This window comes from Saccopteryx leptura, chromosome 6 (assembly GCF_036850995.1).
Source record: "Saccopteryx leptura isolate mSacLep1 chromosome 6, mSacLep1_pri_phased_curated, whole genome shotgun sequence".
Classification (NCBI taxonomy): domain Eukaryota; kingdom Metazoa; phylum Chordata; class Mammalia; order Chiroptera; family Emballonuridae; genus Saccopteryx; species Saccopteryx leptura.
The window spans coordinates 39,716,685-39,736,465 of record NC_089508.1 but is presented as its reverse complement, the minus strand read 5'-3'; the positions used below and the strand labels follow the sequence as shown (position 1 = coordinate 39,736,465).

The 19,781-nt window shown below is 37.6% G+C and overlaps 1 protein-coding gene across 1 annotated transcript in view; it reads left to right on the top strand.

Moving 5' to 3' along the window:
* The window catches only part of MNAT1 (MNAT1 component of CDK activating kinase), a 231,124-nt gene that overhangs the window by 79,691 nt on the left and 131,652 nt on the right, over positions 1-19,781 (top strand). Inside the window, exons 2-4 of the mRNA XM_066388454.1 lie at positions 64-216; positions 1,596-1,669; positions 14,240-14,343. Coding sequence (XP_066244551.1) covers positions 64-216; positions 1,596-1,669; positions 14,240-14,343 — 331 coding nt within the window. The remainder of the gene's footprint in view (positions 1-63; positions 217-1,595; positions 1,670-14,239; positions 14,344-19,781) is intronic.

The following is a 19,781-nucleotide window of genomic DNA, read 5'->3' as shown; positions in this document are numbered from 1 at the left end:
AAGTATGTACAGCTGTTGCACATTTGAATACTAGCTTAAAAGTTCTGTCTTTTTCTCGTATAGGTGTGAAAGTTGTGTGGATTTACTGTTCGTGAGAGGAGCTGGGAACTGTCCTGAGTGTGGCACTCCTCTTAGAAAGAGCAACTTTAGAGTACAGCTCTTTGAAGATCCTACTGTTGACAAGGAGGTTGAGATTCGGAAAAAAGTGCTTAAGATGTAAGTGTTATTGTTTGAATGATTCATTCCACAAAGAGGACTTTAATAATTATTTCAATAAATGATATCATTATTTGCAAATAGAAATGTGGACAACTTGGCAAGTGAATAAATAAGTATAAATTCACCTATGTATTTGTTCAACAAACATTAGGTTCTTAGAGAAATCAGTAATATTAATTATCTAACCTTTGTTAGAGAAGAGTAAATCCTCTTGATTGATGGCTTCACAATTCATTTATTTGCTATTTTTACATTAATTTAATTAAAAATATATATTGAGTACCCACTGTATGTAAACACTGTATTATACATATTAGGCACTAGGTATGAAATGAGTGAACCAGCTACGAACCTTCTCCTCAAAGCTTATGGTATGGTATAGCATAGGGTACCATGGAGGTAACCAATTTAAAACAGGCAAACAAAACAAATATGTGATTATAAATTGAGAAAAATGCTGTAAAGTTAGTGATTGAATGTTGGTGGGGGTCAGTGATGTTAGGTGAGGCCTGAGGAGGTAACATTTAAGTTGATATTTGAAGGCTATTAGAGAAAATCATGTGTTAGCTATTATTTGTTTTGACATATAGCTATATGTGTGTGTGAGTACATGTATATTCTTTTGCATTTATAACTTACTTTTTTACTCTTTGTTAATAGGTTTGGGTTTCATCTTATTTGTCTCCTTGTTATAAGCCACCTTATTGTTTTTGAAGTTTAAAGAGTCATTACATATTTAATTTATTATTCTTTTACTTATTTATTTATTTTGGTGGTTATATTTCCACCTTGGTCACCAGGGTTTTAGCATCTTTCTAGGTACTTAACCAGTGTCACTTTATCAGTGCCCCAAGCTGCTCTTTATTATTTGGATTACTTTGAGGAGATAGATTCTCTTAGAATCTTGTCTTTTATCATTAATGCCTATGGTTTTCTAATTCTTGACAGGTATATTGCAATATTTACATTTTTCCTTAAGACTATAACTGTCATGAAAAATACAAATGTATTTTTTGAATTAATTTTTATCTTTCTGGAAATTAGTGAATCTAATAAAAAGTAAACAATATCATGATTTCCTATGATAGACCTGCTTTAAGTTTATTTTCCATTCTTTCAGGGTCCATCCTAGTTTCTTTTTCTTTCCTGTAATCTTAGAAAGACTTGGTATTGCAGCACTCTCTCCTGATTCTACTTCTTCTCTGTAGTCATATGAATTTAAGAACACATTCTTGTTCTCATTTCAAACCTGGTGTCAAGAAAACAGTGTTTTATACAGTTAGCAGTCCATTTCTATATATCATTTATGAATTAAGACTAAACAAACTAGATAATATTAAAAGCAAGTGATATGTTATTTTTTTCTTCTCTTAAAGATACAATAAAAGAGAAGAAGACTTTCCTAGTTCAAGAGAATATAATGATTTCTTGGAAGAAGTGGAAGAAATTGGTAAGATTTTAATGCTTATACTTAAGGTGTTCTAAATTGTGCTTTTATCTTTTAGGTGCCAGGAGAACATTTCAGAACTCTAGCAAGTTTTGAGCAAGTTTTGATGATAGTCAATGTTTACATAATTACTTTCTGTTGCGCTTAGTCATGTTTGTTATATTGAAGGTATACTTAACTAAAGGACATTCTTAAGTAATAAACATTTTGTCTTAGGAAAAATATGATGAATACCACTTTATAGCTGGGAAAGATGGCTGTATCTGTATACATCATCTTTATGTTGATGTGTTAAAAAGGAGGAATATTTAGAATTTTTAAAAGCAGAATTTCTGTTAACTATATCCATGGTAACTGTTTTTTTGTTTGTTTGTTTTTTTTTGACACAGAGAGAGAGAGAGAGAGAGACAAATAGGGACAAACAGGAAGGGAGAGAGATAAGAAGCATCAATTCTTCATTATAGCTCCTTAGTTGTTCATTGATTGCTTTCTCATGTGTGCCTTGACCAGGGGGCTACAGCAGAGTGAGTGACCCCTTGCTCAAGCCAGTGACCTTGGGCTTCAAGCCAACTACCTTTGTGCTCAAGCCAGCGTCCATGGGGTCATGTCTATGATCCCATGCTCAAGCCAGCGACCCTGCACTCAAGCTGGTGAGCCTGCGCTCAAGCCAGATGAGCCTGCCCTCAAGCTGGTGACCTTGGGTTTTGAAACTGGGTCCTCCATGTCCCAGTCCAACACTGTCCACTGTGCCACTGCCTGGTCAGGCTCTTTTCTTTTTCTTTTGAGAGAGTCAGGAAGGGATGGATCAAGGGGAAGAGAGAGGTGAGAAGCATCAACTTATACTTGCTTCGCTTTAGTTGTTCACTGATTGCTTCTCATATGTGCCTAACCAGGGGGTGCAGGCCAAGCTAGTGACCCCTTGCTCAAGCCAGTGACCTTGGGCTCAGCCAGTGACATTGGCCTTCAAGTCAGTGACTTTTGGACTCACGCCAGTGACCACTGGGTTATAGCCAGTGACCTTGGAATCATGAAAATCATCTTGTGCTCAAGCTAGCAAACCAGTGATCAAGATGATGAGCTTGCGCTCTAGCCAGCGACCTGGGGGTTTCTAACCTGGGTTTTCCCTGTCTCAGGCCAGTGTTCAATCCACTGCACCACTGGTCAGGCAACTATGTCCATGGTGACTAAAGGCATATGTTGTTAATTGTCATTTATGCTTCTGTGCATATAGTAGTTTCAAAATACTTCAAAGCAGTTGACTGTTGAGTGGCATTCTGTGATACAGTGTTATTCTAGAATCAGAGGTTAGAATAATCTTAGTGCCTTTTATTTCTATTGGGATCAGTTAAGGATGTTTTTATTAAAAGAAAGTATTATTTCTGTTTTTTTTTTAATAAGATTTTGGAGATGTTAAAAAGTCTGAAAGTTGTTATATATCAATTAAGAAATGAACATTCTTGGCCCTGGCCGGTTGGCTCAGTGGTAGAGCGTCAGCCTGGCATGCGGAAGTCCCGGATTTGATTCCCGGCCAGGGCACACAGGAGAAGCGCCCATCTGCTTCTCCACCTCTCCCCCTCTCCTTCTTCTCTGTCTCTCTCTTCCCCTCCCACAGCCAGGGCTCCATTGGAGCAAAGATGGCCTGGGCGCTGGGGATGGCTCCGTGGCCTCTGCCTCAGGCACTAGAGTGGCTCTAGTCGCAACAGAGCAACGCCCTGCATGGGCAGAGCATCTCTCCCTGGTGGGCATGCCGATGGATCCCGGTTGGGCGCATGTGGGAGTCTGTCTGACTGCCTCCCTGTTTCCAGCTTCAGAAAAATACAAAAAAAAAAAATAATAACATTCTTTTTAAAGTTGCCATAATTATTATTACTTAATATAGGCCTAGAAATGATACAAAAAATAATAGACTGTGAAAATTAGAGTGAGACTAAGAAAATTAAACAATCATCTTTTTAATTTTTCTCTTGATTCTGATAGCTAGACTATGCTTACATTATTTCTTATTTAAAATATAATTATAAAAAAGTTTATTATTCCTGAGAAAGTTTATATATGGTACATTTTTAGAAAATTCAAATACTTGAGGAATGGAGTATTCTAATTCCTTTAATATTTTTATTAACAAAAAACCCAGAAAAAAATTTTATTTTATTTATTTATAGATTTTATTTACTGATTTTAGAGAGAGAGACAGGTGGGTGGGGGAAGCAGGAAGCATCAACTCATCGTAGTTGCTTCTTGACTGAGCCAGCCCTGGATTTCAACCCAGCGACTTCAGCATTTCAGGTTGATGCTCTATTCACTGCGCCACTGTAGGTCAGGCCAGAAATTCTTTATTTTTTTTTATTTTAATTTATTGATTTTACAGAGAGGGAAGGGTGGGGGTGGGGGGAATCAAGAAGTGTCAACTTATATAGTTGCTTCACTTTAGTTGTTCATTGCTTGCTTGTTGTTTATTGTATGTGCCTTGACCCAGCAAGCTCAAGTTTTTGAAACAGTGACCTCAGTGTTCTAGGTCAATGTACTATCCACTATGCTACCACAGGCCAGGCCATAAAATCTTTTTATTTCCACTGTTACTAAATTTTTCTAAAGTATCTAAGCATTTGTTATGAAATAACAAATAACACGTAGAGAACATGATTTTGGCTTTTTCTGGGATCTGTTTGTGCTTTGAAGCAATTGTTTTTTCATTATAATTGTTCATTGCACTTTGAGTATAATCTTAGCAACTATGAATAGTTATGAATTTTAGCTGAAAAGATGGTGGAATTGGGCAAGCCAAGGCAAAGTAGAAAAGTTAAGATATATACCGAGAAGATAAGCCAAAAAAAAGGAATGTGTAATAACTGGGCATATATGCAGACGTATAGAAATCTGGCTGTATACTTAGATATTAAGTGTGGGACAGAAATCTGGCCAAGCAGTGAACATAGATATCACAGAGAAAGTTGAGTATATGGTCACATGTCCAGCCAGGCAGGCAGGGTAATTAAAAGAAATTGATGGATAAAAAAGGTAAAGAAGAAGGGCTCTTGATTCTGGAACAAGGTTCTGGTTGAGTCATGATTTTAAATGTATATAATATATATATATATATTTTTAAATTTATTTTTTGCTATGAGATGAATTGTTTTGAAGATAGAACAGCCTGGGACCTGTAGGTAAAACAAGGTTCATGTCTAGAAGTGGAAATTAGGACTGACAGACAAGAGCAAATCTGGATATTAGGCCTATATAATATGTAATCTTTTCTTTACCAGATAAGAAAACTGTGGCTCGGGGCATTTAGTTTGAAAGGGATTCTGTTATTTATATTTATAAAGGACTGTCTTCAGTTGTAGTACATTGAAGCTATCTTAATCAACCTCCACTCAGTTGACTCTTTGGAGTAATTGACATTTCCCAGTTTTTACCATAAAATGTACAGTCTGATGTCCAAAGCATAATGAATGTAGGATGAATTCTATTAGGTGTCTTTAGTACAGCTCTGTACTTTTCTCACCAGTTCAGTTATACACCTAAAGTTGGATGCATTGGTAACCAAGCCTTATGCTAGTGGTACTTGTTATTGTAATTATGTAATTTAATTATGCAGTTTATGAGACTGGGCAAAAATTGCAAAACTTCATAAGGATTCTGTTTCTCAAGTTTTTGGTTTATTTTGAGAAAAACAGAAACTGAACAATATAGTTGACAGGTATGGTTAATACAAGATACTCCAATGAAAGATTATATGATATCTTGGCTATGTAATTAAGTTAGAAAACAACTGTACACTTACTACATATGCTTTAGTTAAAGTGTTCAGGAGTATGTATGTTTCTTTCCTTTAACAGATTTTTAAAAATAATTAACTACTAATCTTGATTATATGTTGGCTAAAGAGCAATTCTATTGTATTTGAAGATACTGATGAAATTTGGGACCTAATCTTATGGACTGGTAGTTTATTTTCTGAACTTCAGCTCAATTCAGCAAATATTAATTGTTCTATGTGAACTGCTTTACTTGCTGGGGCCATATGATCTTTGCCTTCAATATATTCAGACCATAAATGGGGAGATAATTATGTAAAGTAATGACTAAAATTTAATGTGAAAGTAGTATAAGCAGTTATTTATGAAGTATTATGTAATACAGATAACAAAACAATTCAGCATTTTGAAAATACAGGTGTACTTTGGTGTAGTTCAGAGAAGGGTTCACATTTGAGTTTGGTCTTAAAAGATAAAGAGGAGTTTACCAGGTATGAAGAGAATGGAAGAACCTTTGCAACAAAAAACTAAAGTCACACAGAGAGAAGGGTGTTTGTTGAGCATGTCGGAGAATAAATATGTAATCTGTTGTGGGTAAATAGAGCTGGGGAATGACTAGAAATGAGACTTGAAATACAGACTAGGCTGTGAGGTAGGCTCTCATAGTAGGAATTTATTCCATGACCAATAGTGAGCCAGTGGGACAGTGTGGTAGTGATGTGGAATAATGGCAGGAGCTACTCCAGGCTGGGGAACCATTCTTAAGGGACCATTACAGGAATAATGAGAGCTTGGAGTAGGTAGCAGGGGTGATTGAGAAAGGGGATGTTTTATAGATAGAATATTCAAGTGACTAATTTGATATAGGCAAGGGTGAATTAAAATAATCTGACCTTGCCTGACCAGGCGGTGGTGCAGTGGATAGAGCGTCGGACTGGGATGCGAAGGACCCAGGTTTCAGACCCCGAGGTCACCAGCTTGAGCGTGGGCTCATCTGGTTTGAGCAAAGCTCACCAGCTTGGACCCAAGGTCGCTGGCTTGAGCAAGGGGTTACTTGGTCTGCTGAAGGCCCATGGTCAAGGCACATTGAGAAAGTAATCAATGAACAACGAAGTGCTACAATGAAAAACTAATGATTGATGTTTCTCATGTCTCTCCATTCCTGTCTGTCTGTCCCTATCTATCCCTCTCTCTGACTCTCTCTCTGTCTCTGTAAAAAAAAACAAAACAAAAAATAATCTGACCTTGAACAGTTGTATGGTATTCATCAGGAAAATAAAAGCCAGAGAACAGGTAGAATTTTTTATTCGTTTGTTTTGTTGGGTGGAAAGTGTAGAAATGAGGGAAAGACTAGTTTTGTTAGTGTGTGCCGTCACCACTGAGTTTTGTGCCATGTTCTGGTATATATAAACATCCTTTAAATGTCTTGCTTTCAATAGTTATTTACTTTGTGTTTTTATGCTTTCAAAGACGATTAATTAGATGTTTGTTATATCTGTGTTGACTATGTCTGTGTTAATGAAAAGTATAAATTTTAATTAAAAAAGTTTTATTGACTTTATTGGTTAATTATGTTTCAAGTGTACAGTTCCATACTGCATCATCTGTAAATAGTATTGCATATTTACCACCCAAAGTCAAGTCTTCTTTTACTCTTTATCCTTTTACCTACCCCATCCCTCTTTCCTTCTGATAATCACTGTATCTAAAATGTTAATTTAATAGGCACTTCTAAATGCCAGACTGAGCTGTACTCATTTTATCTCTCATAATTTTTACAACTCTTTAAGACAGAAAGACATTTTTATCCCTATTTTACTTTTGAGGATGAGGCAGAGGGAACTCAAATATTGTGCCCAAGATCACATTGCTAGTAAATAATGGTACCAAATTTTGAACATAGGTTTTCCTGACTCCCAAAACCCTTGAAAGTGCTTGGTAGCATTCGAGAGTAGTTAATAGTCTGAGTCTAGGACATGGGATGCCGCTGATTGGTGGAACAGTGGGAGATAAGAAAAAAAGGAGGTTGTGGCCATATATTGGAGGATCATAAGTTTGAACTTGATCTTACAGGTGGAAGCATTCTCTTGAAGAAGCTTAGGTCTAGAGTGAGGAATAGAGTTGTCAGTGTGGTTAAGGAATCAGTGTTTGAGGATTTATAAACTGAGGAATGGTCATTTTGTTATATAAATTTCATTATGAATCATTTGAACACCACAAATATAAAAATTTTTAAATATTAGAATTCAAATAATGGCATAAAAACCACAATATAAGGACATACATAAAGATGAACTTTCTTATAGCATTAACAATGGGCTCTTTTCTGTGGTTATAACAATCTAAACAAAAATTTTTGTTCTTTTTCGCCCCAGGGATTATCTCAAAGGTTTGTTCTTAGTTTTATAATAAACAGATTATTCTTTTGGTTCAGGGTATTGCTTATTTTAAAAGGGTGAGAAAGTCCTAAGGGCTTTAAATATAAATTCTGGATGTCAAAAAGACTTCAGAATTGTACTTAAATAACATTAAATCTTTCAGAAAATACAATAGATTTTTTGTTGGCTTTTAATACTTGAGTAAAGGCAGGTCAACATCAGAGCTACACTAGTAACCAGATAAAGGGCCAAATGATTGTGTAGAAAATTATCTTCTATTTCTTTTTCTTCAAGGCTGTTATACCAGCTGATTCATTCTGGTATGAATGAGAGTCTCTTCATCTGAAAAGTTTTTAAAATAATCTACTTTTGTGTTTTTTCTTTCTTTTTCTTAAAGAAAGAGATTTGTATTATTTATTTTTCACTTTATATTGCTATTACCTTAGCTTTCTAAATTAAAAATGAAATTAACAAATTTGTTATTTTAGTTTTATTGGAATTCATCCAAGTTTTTAATAAGTAATAAAAGAAAATTACATATAAACAGATAATTCACTTAGAATTTATTTTTAAAGTTTTTATTTTGATTTTAGGGAGAGAGAGAAAAAAACATTGATTTGTTGTTCTATTTACTTATGCATTCATTGGTTGATTCTTGTTATGTTCCCTGACTGGGCATTGAACCCACAACATCTGTGTTCCGGACGATAACCAATCGAGATATTCAGGGTATTTGGCCAGGGCTTAATTTTTATTGATTTTTTTTCTTTTTTAACTTTTAGAGAGACAGAGAAAAGAAGGAAGTGAGAGGAGAGAGGGAAGCATTCATTTGTTGTTCACGCAGTCGTGCATTCTTTGGTTGCTTCCTGTGTATGTCCTGAATGGGGATCGAACCCACAACCTTATTGTTTCAGGATGACACTCTTAACCAACTGGGCTAACGAGCCAGGTCCATACTCTGCTTCTTGAAGATGCTCTGAGGAATCTGCAGAACTCATAAAGCAGAGAGGAAAAGGAATGTGAGAGATAAGATTGGCTTTTTTTCCCCAAGACATTATAGGTTTAGAAGCAATGAGTGAACTTAGTGACTCATGACTAACATAATCAGAACTTTATTTTAGAAGTGTTAATTAATTGATAGCTGATTCCATTAAAAGGAAGAAAAGTTTACTGTATTTCATTAGTAAACTTTTTTTTTTCCGTATTTTTCTGAAGCTGGAAACGGGGAGAGACAGTCAGACAGACTCCCGCATGTGCCCGACCAGGATCCACCTGGCATGCCCACCAGGGGGCGATGCTCTGCCCCTCCGGGGCATCGCTCTGCCGCGACCAGAGCCACTCTAGTGCCTGGGGCAGAGGCCAAGGAGCCACCCCCAGCGCCCGGGCCATCTTTGCTCCAATGGAGCCTTGGCTGTGGGAGGGGAAGAGAGAGACAGAGAGGAAGGGGGGTGTGGAGAAGCAAATGGGCGCTTCTCCTATGTGCCCTGGCCAGGAATCGAACCCGGGTCCCCCGCACGCCAGGCCGACGCTCTACCGCTGAGCCAACCGGCCAGGGCCTCATTAATAAACATTTTCAACAACTAACACTGTGCTAAATATTATTTAATGAATGATGCAAGGATACTTTTGTTTTTTTGCTATTATCACTTGATCATACAGTGTCTTGTATTATTACTTTAATTTCATGTACATAGGGATGATCTCCCTAAACAGGAAGTTCTTTTGTATACTCACAACACTTTAGTTTTGGAGATCTAATAGATAATCATTAAGTTATTTTCTCCTTCCCTTCTTTCTCTTATGTCTGGATGATATAGATATTGTATAAAAATAGGGTCTTTGAGTGCAAGATGGAGTACAAAGGAAAGAATGCTTTATATGTGTGTACAATCATGTAAAGTAGAAAGATTTTTATATGCGCTGTAAATAATGTTTTCAACATTTATGAGACAAGGAAGTTTTTTCTCATTAGGGGGATCAAGGAGAACTTTAAGAAAAAAATATTTGGTCCTGGCTGGTTGGCTCAGCTGTAAAGCGTCGGCCTAGCGTGCGGGGGACCGGGTTCGATTCCCGGCCAGGGCACATAGGAGAAGCGCCCATTTGCTTCTCCACCCCTCCGCTGCGCTTTCCTCTCTGTCTCTCTCTTCCCCTCCTGCAGCCAAGGCTCCATTGGAGCAAAGATGGCCCGGGCGCTGGGGATGGCTCTGTGGCCTCTGCCTCAGGCGCTAGAGTGGCTCTGGTCGCAACATGGCGATGCCCAGGATGGGCAGAGCATCGCCCCCTGGTGGGCAGAGCGTCGCCCCATGGTGGGCGTGCTGGGTGGATCCCAGTCGGGCACATGCGGGAGTCTGTCTGACTGTCTCTCCCCGTTTCCAGCTTCAGAAAAATGGAAAAAAAAAAAAAAAAGAAAGAAAGAAAGAATAAATATTTGGACAAACTCTTCAAGATTGGGTATATTTTCATCAGTAAGAGAGGGGATCAGGTGTTCTAGGCAGAATGGTGTGATCAGAGGAATTGGAGCAGGAACTGTGGAGATATTTAGGAAATGCAGAACTTTATAGTTTAAAGAGAGGTCTTTATTAAGGGGAGATGGAAGTAGTTACAGCCAGATTGTTAGTTTAGGTGATACAGCTAGTAGATGTAGCTAAGAGGGGTTCTGAATTCTAAAAGTTTTTTTTTTTTTTAATGAAAAGGAGTAATGACAGAGGACTGACTATAGGATGGTAGAGGTAAAGGTGTTATGAGTATGCTTCAGAAATATTAATCTGGCAGCATTGTATATTATGAATGTGATTAGGGTATAGAATAAGATGCAATGGTCCTGGAGAAAGGAAGGTAAGTCAGAGATTATTATAAATTATTCAGGGAGAAATTACATCCTGGCTTGGTGTGTTTTCAGAATACCTTGAAAATAGGGCAGTTTTAAAGAGATTTTTATGGTTGAATCTGTAGGATTTGGCAACTGGTGCTTGTAAAATGCATAAGAGAATAGATTAGATTAATTAAGATTAAATCTTGGTGCTTGAGCATGATTGTCCTGTCATTAACAGATAAAGAATTTACAAGGAGTTGCAAATTTGAAGATGATTATGTGTTTGGTTTTCTAAAAACGGACTTTGAGTTAGTGTCAGCTATTCCTGGCATTTATGTGGTTGAAACTGGGAAGGAAACTGCCAAGGAGCTTAGGGGGAGGAAAGAGAGCAAAAGCCAGAATCATACCGGTCAGAGACCAAGAAGATCCAGAGATGGAAACAAGAATGAGTATTTGGACTAGTAGGAGGATGATCAGGAGAATGTATTAACTAATCAGTTAAAGGAACGAAGTGTCTGAGGAAAAACAAGTGATCAAATCGTTAAATGGGCATAGATGTTGAGGATGGTAGAGGTTGTGAAAGAGTATTAAATTTGGAGGCTCAGTGGGTTGCCTGTTAAGTATAATGAGTAAGTTGTAAGTGGTTGGGGTATAGAATCAGACCATATTAAGTAATGGATCACAGTTGCCTTTCTGAAAACCAGTGCTAGTTTGGAGTTACCTTCTCTGTTTTGTGTTGGGGCCAGAATGTGATTTATAGAGAATGTCCTACATTGCATCCTAGGCAGATTCCCTGGTTTACCACCATTACTTTGTGGTAAAAAAGCTATAGAGGTAGCTAGAGGGCTATTGTTTCTCATTTTCTCTTGTTTCTCCCAGATGTTTTAAATTGCTCATATAGAATTGAGGAATGCTTTTATTTTTCTACATACCTAACTGAGCCTGAATTTTCAACATTGATTATGATAAATTGAAAGGTGTCTAAAAATACTCCCCACAAGCCAGGGAAGTAAGTTGGCCTTTTGAGGATATAAAACAGTACTAGTCAACCACTAGTGGGCGTTCCAGCTTTCATGGTGGGCAGTAGCAGAGCAACCAAAGTATAAATAAAAAGATAGATTTAACTATAGTAAGTTGTTTTATAAAGATTTATTCTGCCAAACTTGGCGAAAATCCGACATAAAGTACTTGGTAGGTAATTATTATCATATGCTTTAACTTGCTGTAACTCTGCTTTATAAATTTTATAAAGTAAAGTTACTTCCCTACTTTATAAATCACCATTACTGTGGAACTGTTGGTCGGTTAGAGAATTTTACTACTAACAGAGATACAAAAGTGGGCAGTAGGTATAAAAAGGTTGACTACCCCTTATATAAAACATGAATGAGATTAGTCTTCTGAGTATATATGATGGCCTTACTCAAAAATATGGGTAGTCCTATGTTGGGTCTCCTGTGTTACTTTTCAAATCTTATAGGACTCTATAATCAAGTCTAGAAACTATTTTAGATGGTTGTTAGTTAAAAAAAAAAAGGAGTGAGATGGTAAAGGAATTTGTAGGAACACAGAGTAGAGCAGTTATTTAGGACAGATCAAACTTTTTTATAGGATTAATGGTAGGAAGCAGTGGTAAATAATTGCAGAAACGATAGAAGGACTAATAATGGAATGAGAAAGATTACAGAGGATGCCAAGGGAAGTTTAAAACTGAATTATGGAACAGGAGAGTTTTAATGATTTGGATCCTTCTTTAGACAAGCTGATGCAAAAATAGTGTAAGTGGTGGAGGAGTGGGGTAGTATATTGTAATGTGAATTTATATCTATCAAAGAGGTTTATTTCCTGTTCAGATTATCTTTTATTTATGTTTTTGAGAGGGAGTGAGACAGACACAGACAAGAAGGGAGAGAGATGAGAAGCCAACTTGTGGTTGAGGAATTTTAGTTATTCATTGATTGCTTCTCATTCATGTCTTCAGTCAAGGGCTTCAGTCGCGCCAGTGACGCGTTGCTCTAGCCAGCAACCTTGGGCTTCAAGCTCGCGACCTTTGGGCTCAAGCCAATGACCATGGCATCATGTTGATGATCCCTTGCTCAAACTGGTGACCTGCGCTCAAGCTGGCGACTCTGCATTTAAGCTGGCAAGCCTGTGCTCAAGCCGGCAACTTCGGGGTTTCTAACCTGGATCCTCAGTGGCCCAGGTCGATGATCTATCTCACTGTTTCACCACCTGATCAGGCTCTTCTTCAGATAATGATAGCAACCTTTTGATTTATATGTGTAAACTTAGAAAAGAATAAAGGCATTTTTAATTCAAATTATTTTGAGTTGGAATTATAAAAAGACAGGTTTAGTTCATTGAAAATTTATTAACTATCGTAACACGTCTCAGCAACTTCTCTTACAAAATTATTTCAGTCTTAAGTTTTGGTGTCATTTTATCCTTTACCTATTAAGTTTCAACTCATGTCTATTTCATACCTTTCCAGATCTAGACTAGATAGGAAATAATTCAAGCTTGTCTCTAGTTGTGCCGGAGACCATTAGAATGTCAAAAAACCTGTATTTATTTATTTTTTTTGTATTTTTCTGAAGTTGGAAATAGGGAGGCAGACAGACTCCCGCATGCGCCCGACTGGGATCCACCTGGCACGCCCACCAGGGGGCGATGCTCTGCCCATCCGGGGCGTCGCTCTGTTGCGACCAGTGCCATTCTAGCGCCTGAGGCAGAGGCCACAGAGCCATCCTCAGCGCCCGGGCCAACTTTGCTCCAATGGAGCCTTGGCTGCGAGAGGGGAAGAGAGAGACAGAGAGGAAGGAGAGGGGGAGGGGTGGAGAAGCAAATGGGTGCTTCTCCTGTGTGCTCTGGCTGGGAATTGAACCCAGGACTCCTGCACGCCAGGCCGACGCTCTACCACTAAGCCAACCGGTCAGGGCCAAAACCTGTATGTTTTTTTTTTAAAGATTTTATTTATTGATTTTATGAGGCCAGGGAATGAGAAGTATCAGCTCATAGTTGCTTCACTTTTAGTTGTCCATTGATTGCTTGTTACATGTGCCTTTACCGAGCAGGCCCAGGGTTTCAAACCAGTGACCCCAGCATTCCAGGTTGATGCTCTGTCCATTGTGTCACCACAGGCCAGGCTCAATAAAACATGTTTTTTAAAAAATATAAATTATAAGTATGTGATTTTTTAAAAATTCTTTTGGATATTTGTTGTTTCTGGAGGAAAAATTCTTTTGAATATTGATTTTAACCAGGATAGTGGATTCCAGACTTATTCTTTTTATTTAAAAATTTTAAGTATGCTTAAAATATTTTTAAAGTATAATTTTACATGCTTTTAAAGTTAGAGTGGGGCCTCTAAAAATCAAATTTAATGTGATTATGGAATACACATGTTTTGTGATAGTCTGACACTTCACTTATATTTGGCTCAGGAAACATAATTGCTGAACTAGAATTAGTCTCTAAAATAGGTAGTAGGTAAAATGATACAAATAAACTGTAAGGAATAACAGCCTGCTGAATTAAGAAGTCACTGTGATGAATATTTGTTTTTTACCTCCTCAAGATTTATATTAACACTGTATTTCATGTCATTGTTTCCTTTCTGATGTAGTTTTCAACCTGACCAACAATGTGGATTTGGAGAACACCAGAAAGAAAATGGAGATATACCAAAAGGAAAACAAAGATGTCATTCAGAAAAATAAACTAAAGCTGGTTAGTTGCTAAGTATTTTCTTCTTCTTTTGTTGTAGAAATGACTGCTTCTATATGATTTTTAAAAAGCTATCATTCTCTAAAAGTAGTTATACTTGCAAAGAATTTAGGACAGAAATACTAGTAAATGTACATAGGCATTTAAATAGGAGGCACAGCACACATTACTCCCCCCCCCCTTTTTTTTTTACAGAGACAGAGAGTGAGTCAGAGAGAAGGATAGACAGGGACAGACAGACAGGAACGGAGAGAGATGAGAAGCATCAATCGTTAGTTTTTCATTGTGCATTGTGGCACCTTAGTTGTTCATTGATTGCTTTCTCATATGTGCCTTGATCGCGGGCCTTCAGCAGACCGAGTAACCCCTTGCTCAAGCCAGCGACCTTGGGTCCAAGCTGGTGAGCTTTTGCTCAAACCAGATGAGCCCGCGCTCAAGCTGGTGACTTCGGGGTCCCGAACCTGGGTCCTCGGCATCCCAGTCTGACGCTCTATCTACTGTGCCACCGCCTGGTCAGGCACACATTACTGTTGCAAAAATAGAAGGTGACGGAAGACAATTGGACTTTGGGTGATGGGAATGCAGCATAAATAAATGTCAAAATAACCTAGAGTTGTTTTCTCTGAACATATGTACCCTGATTAATCAATGTCACCCCATTAAAATTAATAAAAAAAAAAAGTATTCTTTTAAGGAAAAAGAAACGTATGAATGAAGAGATTTAATTGTCTAACTTGTACAAACTCTTCTTTCTTTAGTGCAACTTGGCTTTCTGGCTTTGGGGGAAAGCAAAGGTAATTATTTTGAGGTACATAATTAGGAATTTGTAATCATCAGTAAAAATGATACAAGTATATTTGGTCGTATAGCTTGTATTTTTATCTTGTGTTCAGAATGACTTCCTCCTTATAGTCTAAGAGTGTTTCATGTAGACACTTTATTCCCTGCCATAAAGCTCTCAAGGGATTCACACTACATTCTCATTTCATTCATACCCAGCTTGGCTTCTTTAAAAGGTGAGAGCATCAGTGTGCCATAAAGATTAGTCTTTGCCCGGTAGCCTTTTCTGGGTGCATCAGAAGATACCTATGCCAGGTAACTTGTTGTATTGATATTTGCCCTCTTTAACTCAACACTGGAAAGTGAGTGCTTTTTTTTTTTATTCAATTTTATACTAGGAAATAATACTGAGAGTTGTGATGAAAGACTAATTTTAGTCTGGTTATATTATTTTAAAACAGGAATTTCTAATCATCTGAAAACTTTATAATGATAAGTTACTGAATAAAACAAATGGTTTATATTATTCATGTTACAATGAGATGATTTGGACTGCTTCTGTTCTTCACATTAATTTTTAGCATCTGGATATAACTAAGTGCTTGTTCAGTAATTTATTATACTTTATTAATTGATCATTCAGATGCTTACCTGGGTTTTTGGTATTGGTGTAAACATATATAGGACCACATTTTTAAAGATGGTACTAGTTAACATAAATAAGTAATTATGGTATATTTGGATAGATTCCTCGAGTGGTCCATGAGTCATGGACTAATTTATATGGCTGATGTGTTTTTACTAAACTGAGATACCAACTTGCCTTTAATGTATCTGTGAGTGTTGAAGTCTCACTGTTCCAGAAGCATCAGAGTTGTATCAAAGAGAAAAGCAATCTCTTGCATGTATAGGCTTGTAAACTTACTTGATTCTGCCACTGAGAAACTGTTACTGAGTTGTCTGCAAAAGAGATCTCATTTATTTCATGGAGCTGTCAGCATCAATCCACGTGAGCATGAGAAACTGAATAAAAGTGTTCTAATCTTAAAATAGAGTCTTAGTGAAGATTAACTTAATTTTTACTTTCACTTTTCTGGATTCTTTTGAGGAGGAGATTACTGTGTTAGAATGTCTGCACAAAAAATTTAGTTCTGTAAACATTTGTTGAGCATCGGCTAAGAATATAGTATACAAAGATGAATGAGAACCTTAGTTCCTAGGGATCAGATGATTTCAACACAATGTCGTAAGCACATGGAAGGCACAGTGTGCTTGTTATGGGAGTATAGAGGATAGATATGTAACCCATTCTGGGAAAGTTGGGAAAGCTATTCCAGGCATGATCATGCCTGTATGGATGAAGGATGAATCAAATTTAGAAAGATGAACATAGTACAGGAGTGAAGGAAGGGAAGCTGCCACAAGAAAGTTCCAGGCAGAGAGAAATGATGAGCAAAGGCAAGCAAGTATGGGTAATCACCTAGAGTTCTGAGAGGTGTAAGTAGTCCTGTATTGCCAAAGTTCAATAGAAAGACCTAAAGTTGGAGAAGTAGAAGAAGCCTAGGTCACTTAAGACATTATGTATTATGAAAATTAATTTGGACTTATACAGATCAGTTGTTTCTATGTTTTAGCAGGTGAATCCTATTTTTCAAATGAAAGCTTGCTCAGAATACTTTGAAGTGATAATGGCAGGAGAGATGGGCTGGATTCTCATCTGCTTAAAGTCTGCTGTAGTATCTTTTAAGGCATCTTTTTAGGGAATTCTCAGGATTCCTTAGAGCAGTGGTAGTCAACCTGGTGCCTACCGCCCACTAGTCGGCATTCTGGCTTTCATGGTGGGTGGTAGTGGAGCAACCAAAGTATAAATAAAAAGATTTAACTATAATAAGTTGTTTTATAAAGATTTATTCTGCCAAACTTAGCAAAAATCCAACATAAAGTACTTGGTAAGTAATTATTACTATATGCTTTAACTTGCTATAACTCTGCTTTATAAATTTTATAAAGTAAAGTTACTTCTCTACTTCATAAATCACCATTACTGGTGGGCGGTTAGAAAAGTTTACTACTAATAGAGATACAACAATGGGCAGTAGGTATAAAAAGGTTGACTACCCCTGCCTTAGAGTAATGTTATAAGAACCTGGCTATTGATGATTATCATTGAAGGGTTTTCAGCAGGGTGATAGTTAATAAAGTATAGTCCTTATTAAGATAGGTTTAGTGCCTGACCAGGCGGTGGCACAGTGGATACAGCGTCAGACTGGGATGCAGAGGACCTGGGTTCGAGACCCTGAGGTCGCCAGCTTGAGCACGGGCTCATCTGGTTTGAGGAAAAGCCCACCAGCTTGAACCCAAGGTTGCTGGCTCCAGCAAGGGGTTACTCGGTCTGCTAAAGGCCTGTGGTCAAGGCACGTATGAGAGAGCAATCAATGAACAACTAAGGTGTTGCAATGCGCAATGAAAAACTAATGATTGATGCTTCTCATCTCTCTCTGTTCTTGTCTGTCTGTCCCTGTCTATCCCTCTCTCTGACTCTCTCTGTCTCTGTAAAAAAAAAAAAAAAAAAAAAAAAAAAAAAGATAGGTTTAGTGGTTTTTGTGGAGATTGAATTAAAAAGGATTAAGCCTGGAGTTCAGGAAGTTATTGCAGTTCATGTAGATGAATTCAGAGGTGACTTAAGATAAGGTGACCAATTGTCCTCCTTTAGGGAGGACAGGCCTTCTTTTGTAAGTTCTGCCCTCCCTTGAAAAGTATCCTCCTACATGTCCTCTTTTTTTGATATTGGAAGACTAATCTGTAAATGTCCGTATTCGATCGATGCAGAGTCTATTCATTGTATGTGATGTGACATATTTGTATCTAAATGAGTATTTCTTTCTTACAATTATTATTAAGAATTAATAGGTTGCAACCAAAAAAATAAAGTACCTAGGAATAAATTTAACCAGGGAGATTAAAGACTTGTACTCGGAAAATTATAAAACATTGATAAAAGAAATCAGGGGAGATACAAACAAGTGGATGCATATACCATGCTCATGGATAGGTAGAATAAATATCATTAAAATGTCTATATTACCCAAAGCAATTTATAAATTCAATGCAATACTGATTAAAATACCAATGACTTACTTCAAAGATATAGAACACATATTCTAAAAGTTTATATGGAACCAAAAGAGAACACGAATAGCCTCAGCAATCTTGAAAAGGAAGAATAAAGTGGGAGGTATCACACTTCCGGATATCAAATTATACTATAAGGCCATTGTACTCAAAACAGCCTGGTCCTGGCGTAAGAACAGGCATATAGATCAATGGAACAGAACAGAGAACCCAGAAATAAACCCACACTTTTATGGACAACTGATATTTGACAAAGGAGGTAAGAGCATACATTAGAGTAAAGACAGCCTCTTTAACAAATGGTGTTGGGAAAATTGGACAACTACCTGCAAAAAAATGAAACTAGACCACCAACTTACACCATTCACAAAAATAAACTCAAAATGGGTAAAAGACTTAAATGTAAGCCGTAAAACCATAAGCATCTTAGAAGAAAACATTGCTGCTGACATCTCTCGCAGCAATATATTTGCCGATTTATCTCCATGGGCAAGTGAAATAAAAGACAGGATAAACAAATGGGACTATATCAAACTAAAAATCTTCTGCACAGCTAAAGACAGTAAGAACAGAATAAAAAGACAAACTACACAATGGGAGAATATATTTGCAATACGTCTGATAAGGGGTTAATAACCAAGATTTATAAAGAACTTGTAAAACTCAATACCAGGAAGACAAACAATCTAATAAAAAAATGGGCGAAAGAGCTTGACCAGGCGGTGGTGCAGTGGATAGAGCGTCGGACTGGGATGCGGAAGACCCAGGTTCGAGACCCCGAGGTCGCCAGCTTGAGCGTGGGCTCATCTGGTTTGAGCAAAAATTCACCAGCTTGGACCCAAGGTCGCTGGCTCAAGCAAGGGGTTACTCAGTCTGCTGAAGGCCCATGGTCGGGGCACATGTGAGAGGGCAGTCTATGAAAAGCTAAGGTGTTGCAATTCACAATGAAGAACTGATGATTGATTCTTTTCATCTCTCCGTTCCTGTCTGTCTGTCCCTGTCTATCCCTCACTCTGACTCTCTGTCTCTGTAAAAAAAAAAAAAAATGGGTGAAAGAAATGAATAGCCACTTCTCCAAATAGGACATACAGATGGCCAATAGGCATATGAAAAAATGCTCAACATCACTAATCATTACGAAATGCAAATTAAAACCACAATGAGATATCACCTCACACCAGCCAGAATGGCGCTCATCAACAAAACAACACAGAATAAGTGCTGGCGAGGATGTGGAGCAAAGGGAACCCTCCTGCACTGCTGGTGGGAATGCAGACTGGTGCAGCCACTTTGGAAAACAGTATGGAGATTCCTCAAAAAATTGAGCTGCCTTTTGACCCAGCTATACCACTTTTAGGAATATACTCCAAGAACTCCATAGCACTGTTTTAAAAGAAGAAATGCATCCCCATGTTTATGGCAGCATTGTTCACAAAATCGAAGATCTGGAAACAGCCAAGTGTCCGTCAGTGGACAAGTGAATTAAAAAGCCTTGGTACATATATACTATGGAATACTACTCAGCCATA